The following is a 14428-nucleotide window of genomic DNA, read 5'->3' on the forward strand; positions in this document are numbered from 1 at the left end:
CCCTTCTCTTGGTGTTTTATTAGGAGCTACATGCCGTTCAAGAGTTTGAGACTACTTGCTATGTCATGTGTGTATTTAATTTTAGTTAGTTAAATAGATGAATATTTTTAAGATTATTAATAATTTAAAGATAAAATTAATAACTTACGTCAAATTTAAAAATATTTTAAAAATATTTCTATTATAAATGAATAATATAATTTTTTTTATTCGATAAATCGAGTAAATCCATTTCCCCATTTTTGTACGGCCTTCGTTATTAGCCCTTTCTCAAATCTAAAATTGATTTATTTACACAAGATTCTGCCGTCTAATTATTGACAAATTAATTTTTTTTTGAAAAAGACCTTCGCACTTTCCCAAAAATAACCATCTAGAATATCGATTAATCGTTCTGAGATCTACGGTGAGATGACAAGCCACGTGTCAGCTTCAGAAGGTAACAGTTGAAACTTGCACACGATCTTCATTTCATTCACATATATTAAGTGAGTGGAAGTGAAAAGTTCAATTCGCATTGCTACTCTCTACTCATCAATCACTTTTTCTCTCTTTGGCTGTATACGATTCACTCTCGTTTTTTTCAATTTCCCTCCTCTTTTTTTGTATCAATGGCGGAGGCGACGGAGATGCCGTACATTGAGTTGAATACCGGTTTCAGCATTCCGGCGGTCGGTTTGGGAACGTGGCAGTCCGATCCCGGTGTCGTCGGCAAAGCCGTGGAGACAGCTATCAAGGTTTTTTCTATCTATCTCTCACCGTGTATCTATATATCTGTAGTTTTAGTTTCTATGTAGATTTAATGACTAACGAATTAACAGTTGATACTCTGTTTTTCTTCTTCAATGAGACTCGATCTAACGTATTCGAGCTTTTGTGACTTATGTTTTGTAGAGTGAAATTTCGTGAATGCTTGTTTTGCCTCTCCGAAAAGCTTGAAAACGCATGCCTAATAAGTAGTATGATACTGAGATTTTCGTTTATAATTTAAGATTTATTATTCGTAATTCAGATATTTTTAGTTTTGGACATTTTGATTTTTTTCTTTTTAAAATATATAGCAAACACTTCGGTAGAGACTAATATAGTGGACCAAACGATTATATATCAAAATTGCAGTGCATAAAGTTTGTGCATAAAGTTTGTAATATAGTGGAGCAAACGATTATATATTAAAATTGCAGTGCATAAAGTTTGTGCTTAACTGTTAATTTTTGTTTAGTGTATTGTTTCAATTAAGTTTAGGGGAAAAAAACTCATATGAATAAAGATGGATATATGTGTTTTGCTATGTTCTGCTCGTAAGTATCCTAAGCTGACTATGGAGTGGATGCCTCAAAACACTAAAGACATCTGTGGACATAGTTTACGAAAGGAAAAAGATTTCTTAGAGTTGTGGTATACAAGTCATACACATTGTAATAATTTCATTAAGGGTAAAATGAATTTGTTTCTGAAGTTGAAAGGTGCCAATTCTTTTTTGGGAAAAGACTGTAAAGGAAAGTATGTCACATGAAACGTTATCGAGTGAGCACTATGTTATTGGAAATAGTGCTATATTCCGATGTCTCTAGGTGTGAAAAGGTTAAATAGTTAGTATCGAGGGCAGAGAGATTGTCTCTGGTAAACAGCAGTGTTCTCTCTGGATGTGGTGTTTGTTTTATATTAAGAATTTGAAAACAATGAGTAGAAGCTCTTACTATTGGAGGTAATCGGATTCAACATTAGAGATACATGTTCTGAATGTTTTTTCCCTTTACACTTTGTTTGGATCATTGTTACCCATTGTTTCATAATGTATTCTATTGTATTGTACTCTATTGTACTGTATTGTATGGTAGATACAGTATTTGACTAGATTGTATTGTTTGTTGTTGTTTAATAATATTTTAATTGTTTGGTTTGATCGTATCGTATTGTACTGTAATTTATAAATTTACTAAAATATCCTAATTATTCTAGGTAGGAGGTTTGACTAGATTTAAATAATTAAGATAAAGGGTAAAATAGTATTTTGAAATATTATGTAAATATATAATTGGAAAGAGAAATTAAGTAACAATGGGAACACACCAAATTGGTTGTTCCATAATATAGGGGTTTTCATTGTTACGTAACAACAAAATTTAACAATACAATACAATATATTTTAAGTAACAATCAAAACAAACATTGTAGGCATAGTAACGATTACAATACAATACAATGGATAACAATGATCCAAACATAGTGTAATATATGCTTTCCTAGAGTATTTGTAGAAGATCACGGTGATATCCTGTTCAAATGTGGAAAAAAGTGAAGGAAATATGTGTTCCCACTTCAAACATATGCTTAGTGATGAAATTGTGCATGGATCTAACTTTTATTTGAGAATTATTTTCTGTGTCGTAGTTCTTACTTGTAATGGCCAAAATAGATGTTATGAAGTTATGTTGTTACTAAAGTAACTTTGGAGTAGTTCTAAGAGTTAAACCACTTTTAAGTGTCACATGCAACTTAGTGATTTTTGGCATTCTGGTACAACCTAATCATTCTCTTGTTTTTGCTACAGATGGGCTACCGGCATATTGATTGTGCTCAAATTTATAAAAATGAGAAGGAGGTAATTTGGCTTTAATCATACTGAACATTGCATCCTATTGAATTGGTTCTCTCATCTAAAGCCGGAAATGACACTTCCGTTATTTGTTTTATATCTACAACACGCCCCTTCATATGTTGGCCATATTCGTTTTAGGGACAAACATGTATAGATAATCTGTTGGCTGGTCGGAGATCATGTCAAACCGTATGACTGTCTAGTCCAAAAGGATTTTAAATCATTGGAGAGGGATACTTATTTATTGATTTACTTCTCAAAAAAGAGTGAACATAATAACTTGTTTTTTTGCATCCAGTGGATGTTTTGCACTGAGACGGCATGATAGAGGGGCTTATCAAGTTATCACTTACAATTTCAATTCCAAGTGTAAATGCAGCTTTAATGTATCTTGTTTACTGTTCCTGAAATATTGCTGCAACATTTGAAATGATCGCTTTATGTTAAGATCTGAAAAATCAGTACATATGCAAAGAAGCCATTAAGGTGGCACTTAAGGTTCCCTATTGATGTGATAGACATTCTGCCTATAATATTAAGGTCTTGTGGACAAATCTTGTGTCAATCTTTGATGGTTTTGGACTTCATCTTTTGCCTTGGGAAAGTTGATCAATGATTATCATTTGTTTCCAGATCAATCAGTCATCAACATTTTCTGGTCTGATTTGTTGAATTTGTTCAAACCAAGTTTTATTTGTTAGAATGTAAAACGTGTCCTACTTTAATAGATTGACCTGTCACTAAACATAATTCCTTGTTTCATTTTGTTCTACTTCAAAGATTGGTGAAGTATTGAGCAGGCTGTTTAAAGATGGTGTTGTCAAGAGGCGAGAGCTATTCATTACATCCAAACTCTGGTATGTATTCAAACATTCCTATTACAACTTTACCTCCCTGTTGTTCACCCTAAAATTAAATATGCGGCGTCTATTTCTTTCCAATTATGAAGTTAACTTGTTCAACTCTGTGGAGTTATTCTCATAATCTTTACCGTTTGTCTTTTCTTTATCATTGTTGAGTTCCCTCTTTTATTATTTATGTTTCCTGATAGCTTGGTAATTCAATTCCTACTCTGCTTTTAGCACTAAAATGGTGCTGATGGGCCTCTGTTTTTTCGATCATTGTGGTCTCCATAGTGTGTCAGGATACTCATACATTCAAGTGTATTAACTTTTTTTAGGAACACTAATCACGCACCTGAAGATGTACCAGTTGCACTAGACAAAACTCTTCAAGACTTGCAGCTGGAATATGTTGACCTGTACCTAGTAAGTTCTTCTTAATGTGAAGCTTTTTTTCTGCTAGTATTTCTAACTTTGCCAAATAGTTCTAAGAAGTGTTTACTGCAGTATACTCCCACTCTTCCTTAAGTAGATGCACCAAAATGAAATTTTAGAGCTGCCACGATGTTCCTGAGAACTCTAGATACTGCCGTTGAACTTCTACATGTCTTGGAAAAAATTTAAAAGTTCATGACTTTTATAAATTTAAGTGATTTACTTGTTCTTTTTGTTTTTTCTGTATCAACTGTCTTTGTAAATGAATTGAGACTTCTGTTTCTGTAGATCCATTGGCCTGTCAGTATGAAACCTGGCTCGGTTGACTTTAAACCTGAAAATCTTATGCCAACCAACATACCCAGGATATGGGAAGCAATGGAAAAAGTTTATGATTCCGGGAAGGCTAGAGTTATTGGTGTTAGCAATTTCTCTACTAAGAAACTGGAAGATCTTTTGCAAGTAGCACGCACTCCTCCTGCTGTCAACCAGGTGGAGTGCCATCCTTCGTGGCAACAAGCCAAATTGCGGGAATTATGTAAATCCAATAACGTGCACCTCTCTGTGAGTTCATTTCTAAAGCTCTTGTACTCCTTACATTGTGGTCACGTTTTCATTTGATTCTTTCCAATTTTCATTACTATTAACAATTGTTCGTAGGGGATAAATTTGCTTGTTAAACAATTTTGGTTGTTGGTAACTATTGACTAGTCATTTGTCTACATTAGTAGATTTACAATGAGTTGTTTTTCCTCCTTTTATTGACACCTTTTTATTTCAGGCATATTCGCCGCTTGGTTCTCCAGGTACAACATGGCTTAAAAGTGATGTGCTAAAGCAGCCAGCTGTAATCTCAGTTGCTGAGAAATTGGGCAAGACTCCGGCACAGGTTTGTCTTCGTTGGGGCATTCAGATGGGTCAGAGTGTACTTCCTAAGAGCACACATGAAGCACGGATTAAAGAGAACCTTGATGTACTGAACTGGTCTATACCTGATGACTTGCTTGCCAAGTTCTCTGAAATTCCACAGGTAAATTCTTTCATCGATATTACTGAGACTGCAACTGTAAATTTGTTGTCTCTTGTCATATTAATTTCAAATTTGGAAAGTGCAAGTGGACCTAGAAAATTAGCTGTATATCTTCTCTGAGATAGCAATCCCTGTTCCAAGGGAAAAAAAATAAATGAAGAAAGAAACATGAATGAGACTTGCATTGCACATAAGGAATCTCTGTCAGACTTGTATTCATGAGTTCTTTGATACCTCTTGGTGAGATTCATATAATTTACAAATAGATGCTTTGATACCTCTTAGTAGTGACTGATTCATACTGTCAAACGAACATCTAATGTACATGAATATATTCTGCCATGTGCTTGTTAGACAACACCCATCTGGACCAAAAGAAATTCAAAGGCCCTTTTATCTGTGCACTGCCTCACTTATACTCTTTAATCTTCCTGGATGGTTGCGATAAGTGGCTATATAAGTCTGTTTACCAGATACTTTGATTACAAACTTTATTAATACAGTTCATGGATTATTGCCATTGCAGGCAAGGTTGCTGAGAGGTGCTTCATTTGCTCACGAGACGCATGGCCAGTACAGAACACTTGAAGAGCTGTGGGATGGTGAGATTTAGGGTCACAATATGAATTAACTGTTGAATCCATTTGTCTCAGAGATTTAAGCTTCTTGTGCACTTCCTTTTCCTTTAAACTTTTGGAGATAGACCATTAGATGTAGGTTTCCTTGCACCCCTGTCCCTCTATTGACTCTATGCTGGAAAACCATTCAAGAAACCTCGCAGATTCTACGAGACAGTATTCAAACAATTTGATTTGCTGGGATAATACTACCAAACCATCCACTTTTGCAGTCATCTTTTCTTTTATTGTGGAGTAGTTAAATACTATGCAGGCTATATTTGGTGGATGAATTAATTAAGTTTTGTCTATCAGACGGGAAAGAAAAAAAAAAGAAAAGAAAACAGAATAATGTTTGAGGTTCTAAACATCATAGTTAATACTTGGCAATTGAACATGTTTCTCATGCTACTTGAAACGACATGAAACTAGCATAGACACATAGCATGCTTAAATTTCACGTGGCAGTGCCCATTTTCAGTTCCTGTCTCGCTCTTCTCCTGTTACTGACTAATGTGTTGTAACACATGCAATGAGTACATAACGGAGGTAATTAGTTAGTAAATAAGAGGTCGTTCAATTAATGGTCAAGTATATTTTTGTGGTTTTTAACATGCATAACGTTGGGGTTCAAAGTGGAGCCCTTAGTGAGAAGATAATGTAGTTTCCCTATTATTATTAGGGGTTAATCACATAAATGTACCATATTAAAAAGATGTTTACCATTTATCAATATAATTTTTCTAACTAAATATAACAATTTTTAAGAATTAAAAAAGTGTACGGTTGATCTTCGTTCGCCTCTTTCTTTGTCCTTTTTTTCTTTCTCCTCTTCTTTTTATATTTTTCTACATCTTCAACCATTTCTTTCTGTGTCAATCTCTCTTCCTCATTTTTTTTTAAATTTTTTTAATTATTTTTAAATCAGTTTTTTTCATATTTCACTATTTTTATTCAAAAACATGACAAGAAAAGAAATAGAAAAAACAAAAAGTGGTAGAATATCACGTTCTCAGATAGAAATTTCAAATTTTTAAAATTTTAGAAACAAGATATCGTGATTGTATTAAATTTTTTAAAATTTTGAAACTCTAAAAAGGTGAAGTTCATAGAAAGGTATCGTGATTGTATTAAAGTTGTATTAGATATGTTTCATAATTGTATTAAAATTATATTAAAATCACGAACAATACATTTATAATACATGCGACAAACTTCTCTCTTTTTTTAGTGATATCAACTAAAATAAATTAATACACTTGTAATACATATTGCAAATATCACTTATGTTCTCAGTGATACAAACTAAAATAATTTATAAGACACATATAATACATGTATTATTCATGAATAATACAAGTTTAGTTCAATCTATAGATTATTGTCTTGTCTTTCGTTAGTTAGTTTTTCAATTATTATTATTTTTCTCTTCTAATTCAACTTTAATATTGTGTTACACTTTTAGTGCAAATTTAATTCATTTTGTACTTTATTATTTGTTGTTGTTAGATTACTTGTTTAATTCATTATTAATATAAGTTTAATTCACTCTATAAATCATTGTATGATGTTTCATTAGTTAATTTTTTTTTATCTATGCTTAATTTAACTTTAATATTTGTGTATACACTTTTAATGCACGTTAATTTATTTTGCAGTTTATTGGTTGATTTGTTATGATTGAATTACGTGTTTAATTCATTATTAATACAAGTTTTATTCAATTTACAAATTACATAATGCTCTTTCGTTTGTTACATTTTGCATTCACATTTAATTCGCTCATAAGTTAACTTTAACATGTGTGTAATATATTTTTTTATTCAAGTTTAATTCATTTGACAATTTATTATGTTTCTTCATTTGTTACAATTAAATTATTTGTCTAATTAATTGATTATCTTAGTGATAAAAGCAAAGATAATCTATAAGATACATATGATATAAGTTTTATTCATGAATAATATGAGTTTAATTCAGTTTATAGATCGTTGTCTTGTCTTTTGTTAGTTACGTTTTTCATTCATTCTAAATTCTCTTCTAATTCAACTTCAATATTGTGTAACACAATTTTAAAGCAATTTAATTTATTTTGCAATTTTTTGATTTATTTATTACTATTAGATTACTTGTTTAGTTCATTATTAATACAAGTTTAATTTACTCTATACATCATTGTGTGTAATACTTTTTAATTCAAGTTCAATTCATTTTGCAATTTATTATGTCTCTTCATTTGTTACGATTAAATTATTTATTTAATTAATTAATTATTGATACAAATTTTATTCATTGTATGAATTATTGATTATTCTACGAAAGAAAATAAAGAAAGAAACAAAATAAAAGAAAAGTAACAAAAAGAGAGAGAGAGAGCGAGCACAACAAAAAGAAAATAAAACAACAACACAAAAAAAAGAGAAAGTAAGAGAGGTAAAGCAACAAAAAGAAAAGAGCGAGAAAGAGAGAAAAATAATAGAACTGGGAGAGAAAAACCGAAAGAAAGAATAATCTGACAATAAAATATATAATATTATTATTTTATATTGCTATAAATAGTAATATTTAAAGAGTATATCTAAAATAAGTAATTAATTTTTTTGAAAAAGACTCACTCAAGTAATTAAATGTTATTAGGCATAATACATATATTGAACCCTAAACTTGGCTTTAAATTTTAACTTTGACCTCCAACTTTCAAAATGCACAAATAAGCACTTTAACTATCCTACCTTTTAATAAATAAACACGCGAGTCCAACCTGACAAAAATCGTGAAATGCACGTATTAAACGCGCGTGAGGAGTAATTTTCATGGCCCACAACGAAAAAAAAATGGTGAAATGACAATTCTACTCCCTGAATTCCGGCCAATCTCCGGCAACCCAAAATCCCCATTCATTTTACCCAGCCATTCTCCTTCTTCCTCCACACCGGAGAATAAACCATGAAGCGAACAAGCTTTCAGCTCGCAAAACCCACCAAATACCTGACCCCAAACCCAGCAGATTCGCTGTCTCCGGCGAGAACCATTACGAAATAACACTGCTGCAACCTGCAGCTCAAACCGGACATAAAAACAGCAACCAAATGACACCCAAAACCCTATTAAAACAGACCCAACAACCACAAAAAACCTAAATCAAGATGCCAACCATCAACAAACCTCTAAGCTCCGTCAAACAATGAGCTCCAAGCTCTAAAAACCAGTAGGAGTAATTAGTTTTGATTCTTGTATGTAAATTAAAATTAAAATTATTTTTGATTCTTCAATATAAATTAAAATTAATTTTGATTTTTTTTTAGATCTAAAATCGACGTGTAAAGTATTTAACTAGTTAGCAGTCATTGAGTGGCTCATTTATACACATTGAAGCGATTGTCTTTCACGCTCTTTGAATGTAAAAATCGCGTGTTTATTTATTGAAAGGTAGGATAATTAAAGTGTCTATTTGTGCACTATGAAAGTTGGAGGTCAAAGTTAAAATTTGAAGCCAAGTTTAGGGTCCAATATATGTATTATGCCATGTTATTATTATACCGAGCCCCCAAGTAAATACTTCACAAATTAGAGAGCCGAATTTGGATGTTCTTCACATTTATTATTAATATATATTTTTTAAATGGCTTAGTTAGTGAAAAAGAGGTTAAAAATAAACTATTTTGCAAGGAAGAAGTGTGCCACTCTTGTAATGTTTTAAACATAGATAAGTCATAAACATGTAAAATTAACTAACAAATATAAAAGTGTAAACTTTATTTATGAAAATTTATTATTACTATCAGCTGTGGCGAAGAAACACTTCGAACTTTGACTGCTTTATGCTATAAAAATTATTTAGAATTTTAAATACGCCCTTTGATTTATTTTTATTTGTTAAATCAAAAGCGCCGTAACGGGGAACCTTGGCACTACGCCCATTCATATGGCGCTATACTCCGCAATTCGCAGAGCTTCTAAGTTCACAATTCCTCTCGCACTTCGCTCCGTTGCTACGGCCACCGCTTCCACCGTCGGAAATGGCCATTGCGGCGGAGCTTCTAGAAGCTTCTTGATTCCGGCGCTTCATTACTCCACCAGCGCAGTCAAGAAGAAGAGAAAACACAGCTCTTTTGATGATATTCTGCTTCAAATCGTCGATTCAGAAATCAAATTTGCCATAGATTCTGAATTTCACGACTGCGTAAGTTCCTTCCATTTGAATGCTGATATGAAATGTCGAATGGGTTCTTTTTTTCTTTTTTTTGGGTTATTCTGACTGTTGCTTAGTCTGTTGTGTTGAGAGTACAACTATACATCATGTCTGGTTTGAATTTAATCACCTAATTCAGTCACTTCTTACTTGAGTTTCATGAATATAATCATTTTTGAATAAATAACAACATAAACAAAATGAAGTTATTTTTCTTCAGAATATATCAACTATCTGGAAAAATAACTTAAACATTCCTGTGGCTTCATTTGCCTTGTATCTTTTTATTTTGCTTTCATATTTTTGTGCCACTAAAGGCATAGGTAATGTCTATATACATTCTTGATCCTATTTTTTCCAGACTCCATTTGTGGAATCACACATTGTGGTATGCTGTTTTGTTGTTGGTATTTAAATACTTGGGAGCTTCAACATGCATAGGAAAAAAACTAACTTGGATATTCATAAATGCTACTCCCTAGTAGCATTTTCGGTAACTCAGTTATTCAAAATGCTACTTCTAACTTTCCACGACTACGTCCCATTTTATGTGACACCCTTTGACTTGATACGGTGTCTAAGAAAAAAAAACAAATTTTGAAACTTGTGGTCTAAACAATGCTTGGATATTTGTGTGGTTGAGATTCATTTCATTAGGGGCAAAAGGGGAATTTTAAAGTTAAATTATTTCTCATTATAGTAAAGTGACATACCTTTTGGGGTATGGACTAAAAAAGAAAGAAGGTGCCACATAAAATGAGACAACAACATATTCACTGAATCTCATAGGTGAGGTCTTGGAGGGTAGAGTGTACGCAAACTTTATCCTGTGCTCGTGGAGGTAAAAAAGTTGCTTCTGAAAGACCCTTGATTCAAGTAACGCATATCAAAGCTAGTAAGATTCAAATAGGACATAGTAAATAATAAGGTAAGTATTTCATAGCATTCAGATAGAAGGTACAGTAACAACAACCAAATAATACGATAAGCAAAGCACAAGAAATAACAAGTAGTAACATGAATCAAAGGACTGGAATCTACGAGAATAATGCTATTAATACTGGTATGGATGGAGAAACAAATATAGAGTACCAAACCTATAATCACACAATTATTAACGAACTTCTATCCTAATCCACGACCTCCACACTGTTTTGTCTAAGGTCATGTAGTCAGTAAGTTGAAGATGTGTGATGTGATGTCTAATTACCCCTCCCAATACTTCTCTAACTTATCTCTACATCTTCATGCGCCCCCCCTCCCAAATCCAACCTCTCACACCTCCTCACAGTGCCATTTTTATATCTCTTGTTCACATGTCCAAACCACCTCAACCTTGCTTCCCTCAACTTGTGCACCACAGAGGTCACTCCCACCTGGTCTAGGATATCATCATTCCTAAACTTATCTTTCCTATTATGTCCAACGTCCTCATTTTTGCACTCTCATCTACTAAACACGAGAGTTCTTTCTGCTCCATACAACATTGTCATCCTAACCAACATTCGAGAAAACTTACCTTTTAGGTTTCGGTGGAACATACTTATTGCACAAAACTCCAGAGGCAAGCCTTTACTTTGTCCACCCCGTACCAATATAGTGTGTAACATCATCATTGATCTCCCTATTCCTTGAATTAAAGACCCAAGATATTTGAAGCTTCCTTTCTTGGGGATGGGTTGTGCATCAAGCCTCACTTTTATGTCGACCTCTTGCATTACATCACTGTACTTGCATCTCAAGTATTCAATTATGATCCTGCTTAACCGTAACCTTCTAGGCTCCAAAGTTTGTCTCCAAACCTCCGGCCTATCGTTAACTTCTATGCGAGTCTCGTCAATAAGTACTATATCAACTGCAAGTAACATAACCAAGGCACCTCACCTTTGATATGTCGTGTCAATCCATCCATCACCAATGCAAATAGAAACCAGATAAGGGTTGAACCTTGTTGCAACCCCATAATGACCGAGAAGTGCTCCAAGTCTCCTCCAACTGTCCTGACCTGAGTCTTGGCTCAATTATACATGTCCTTGATGTTGGAAAACTATATGCACAACAGAAGCATATCAGGATCTGTAATATTTACATGAATAATAGACAACCAATACCGTTTATGCTAGAACACATAATCATGCTAGAACACATAAACATGCAGAAATTTAATTCGATAAATACCTCTTGAAGCGTGAGCGGATACCTTCAAGCAAATCTCCAAGATAGACAAACTTTCAAGCGAATCTACAAGATAGCGATGGTCTTCTACAGTTATCCCAAGTCACATCCGAACTCTCTCATACTTGGGTGTGTAAGTATCGAATAGAAAACGAATCATCTATTTTCTAGGTTAGGAGAATCCCTATATATAGAGATTTCTTCCTAATCCAAAAAGGACTAGAAAACCTAGTTTTTCTAGAAGACTAGAAAAATCCATATTATTCTTCCTTTTTTGCATAGAAATAGGATTCTGAGTTTTAGTTAAATATGAGCACTATAGGTACCACAGAATTAATTACCGAGACTTCCTATTATGGAAATAATTCCAAATAATTAATTTGAATTATTCTTACCATAATAAATTACAAATCATTCCACTAGAAATTCGTAATTGCACTCCTCTATTTCGTAATTCCCTATTAAACACTTGTGTAATTTCCCATGTTAAGATTTCAGATACTAATCAATAAATTAAATTACTGACGAATTTAACTTAATGATTAATTTCCTTTAGAGCACTACTTAATTTATTTCATGTGTCGGACTCATAAATCTACTTGCAAGATTTGACATGATGAAACTTATAAGTTTCTCAAAAAGGCGTATCAATCAATCTCTATAACGAGACATGGATTCCATCAACTAACTTATTATTTCACCAATATATATTATTATCATCCAACTTACCAGACATATTGATCCATCTCAGAATCTCACCTTTTAATAAATCAAAACGATAATTAATATATACAGATCATAATAGTTATATCAAGATTAAGAATATAAGTACATTTAATAGTTTAGAGAATATGTTTTTGTCAGTCAGTCTAAAACAACTATCTTTACTCGGTCCCGTTCAATACATACCAAAATGTACTAGCACAAGAAGTTGGAACTATACTGTTCCCATAATTAGGACAAATTACATATAATCTTGTGTTACAATCGTACCCGATGGCATGTCCAATTTCCATCCTAGATTGCGAACCAAAAATTTTATACTTATAAAAATCGATGATTTAATCCTCTATGTATAAGCTAAAACTCTACACACTAAATCATCTACTATATAAGTAAATAGACACCATAAACGAATATATGATCTATTGAATTTTAACAAATATTTATTCTCTAATAAATGTTATTTCTTAACACATGGTTAATAGTATATATCCCAACACTTAATCGCGCTAGTGTAGTCTCTAAACATTCAATTACTTGATAAATGCACTTTTTGATCCTTTTTCTTACGATTCCTTCCCATGGTTGTTTCCTGGATTTTCTCTATTGAACCTGGTTTATAAGAAGATTTTGGTTGAGATTTCTCTGTCATTGACTTGTTTGGGCCTCACATATTAGTAGCGTGCATAGAAAGTCTCGACTTGGTATGTTTGATAAGGCTAGATTAGATTCTGAACCATAAGCTTGTTTCTAATTTATTTGTGCCTTGAATGTGAGATAAGTCTGTTTTGAATTTATCAAGGTCATGTGGTGAGATATCGTTGATTTATGTTGTCTATATAATGTACAACTTGGACGATATGTTTGTCTTGAAAGCATAGGTGCTTCACAGTTTAGGAGACAATAAATATGCTATCTTGACCCGATTGTTAAAAACTTTCTAGCCTACCAAATGACGTTATCCCTAGTCGTCCCCCGTTGAGTCTTATAGCCCATTTCTTTGAAATAACTACATCGTTAGCTGATCCATTGTCAGGTGCTTAATAGTACTAAACTAATTACTCTATCATGTTTAAGTAGCTGCTCATATCAAACCAAGTGCGCCCTCTGTTTCAATTTGTTTGACATAATTTTAGGGAGTATGGTATAAGAAAAGATAGAGTACTTTTGAAATTTATGGTTCTAAACATTACATAATATTTTTTGACATTTTATGTTGCCTTTATAAAAAAAAAAACAAAAAACATTGCATAATATTTGTGTGGCTACTAGACTTTCTGAAACTTGTAGTCTTAAACATTTCATTTAATGACTATGAATGTTTGTATTAAGGATCAGGGGAAGTTTATGTTTAATTTTTTTTTTCCAAATTCAAAAACTTCCTATTCTTTTTAAAACAAGCTAAAAAAGAAAATGATTCCGCCAGTAAAACAAAACATAGGGAGCTTAAATTTTTTGAACTTGTTAAATCTTTTCCTCTTGAAAAGACTAAGACGGAGAAAATGCTTTCCGGTGTTTGGTTGTAGAGGGGAAAAGTTCTTTTAAAAAAAAATTATTAATAATGTTAGCTGAATGGGATAGTGCACTTTGATGAAATTTTTGATTATTAAATATTTATTCTAGTGTCTTCAGTGTAGGTTGGGGTAGTAAATTAAGAGAAGAGCTGAGATAGTTATGAAAGAAAATGACTTCTATCATAAATGAGGGAAGTCATTTTCTCCCTTTTGGTGGAAAATGCTTTTCTTGAAAATAATTTTGAGTTCTAAATACCAAAATATGAGTTATCCTCTGAATAACCCCCCCCCCCCCCCC

The 14428-nt window shown here is 32.8% G+C and overlaps 2 protein-coding genes across 2 annotated transcripts in view; both read left to right on the forward strand.

The window, feature by feature from the left end:
- Positions 1-424: 424 nt before the first annotated feature.
- On the forward strand, positions 425-5762 carry LOC107029195 (aldo-keto reductase family 4 member C10-like). The gene is made up of 7 exons (XM_015230547.1): positions 425-737; positions 2555-2605; positions 3383-3459; positions 3783-3870; positions 4168-4443; positions 4661-4909; positions 5436-5762. Exons 1-7 carry the CDS (start codon positions 612-614, stop codon positions 5520-5522), a joined length of 954 nt encoding a protein of 317 aa, XP_015086033.1. The 5' UTR covers positions 425-611; the 3' UTR covers positions 5523-5762.
- A 3626-nt stretch (positions 5763-9388) lies between these two features.
- Positions 9389-14428, forward strand: part of LOC107029718 (uncharacterized protein At2g39795, mitochondrial-like) — a 7295-nt gene continuing 2255 nt past the window's right edge. Inside the window, exon 1 of the mRNA XM_015231161.2 lies at positions 9389-9709. Within this exon, the coding sequence (XP_015086647.1) occupies positions 9452-9709 (258 nt within the window). The 5' untranslated portion in view covers positions 9389-9451. The remainder of the gene's footprint in view (positions 9710-14428) is intronic.

Source organism: Solanum pennellii, chromosome 9 (genome assembly GCF_001406875.1).
Source record: "Solanum pennellii chromosome 9, SPENNV200".
Lineage (NCBI taxonomy): Eukaryota > Viridiplantae > Streptophyta > Magnoliopsida > Solanales > Solanaceae > Solanum > Solanum pennellii.

What these genes read in the sequence shown, in the direction of transcription:
- LOC107029195 (XM_015230547.1), top strand. Translation starts at nt 612, where the DNA reads ATGGCGGAGGCGACGGAGATGCCGTACATTGAGTTGAATACCGGTTTC. An exon ending in TTCATTACATCCAAACTCTG is followed by an intron (nt 3,460 to 3,782) that starts GTATGTATTCAA and finishes AACTTTTTTTAG; the next exon opens with GAACACTAATCACGCACCTG. An exon ending in AGTTCTCTGAAATTCCACAG is followed by an intron (nt 4,910 to 5,435) that starts GTAAATTCTTTC and finishes TTGCCATTGCAG; the next exon opens with GCAAGGTTGCTGAGAGGTGC.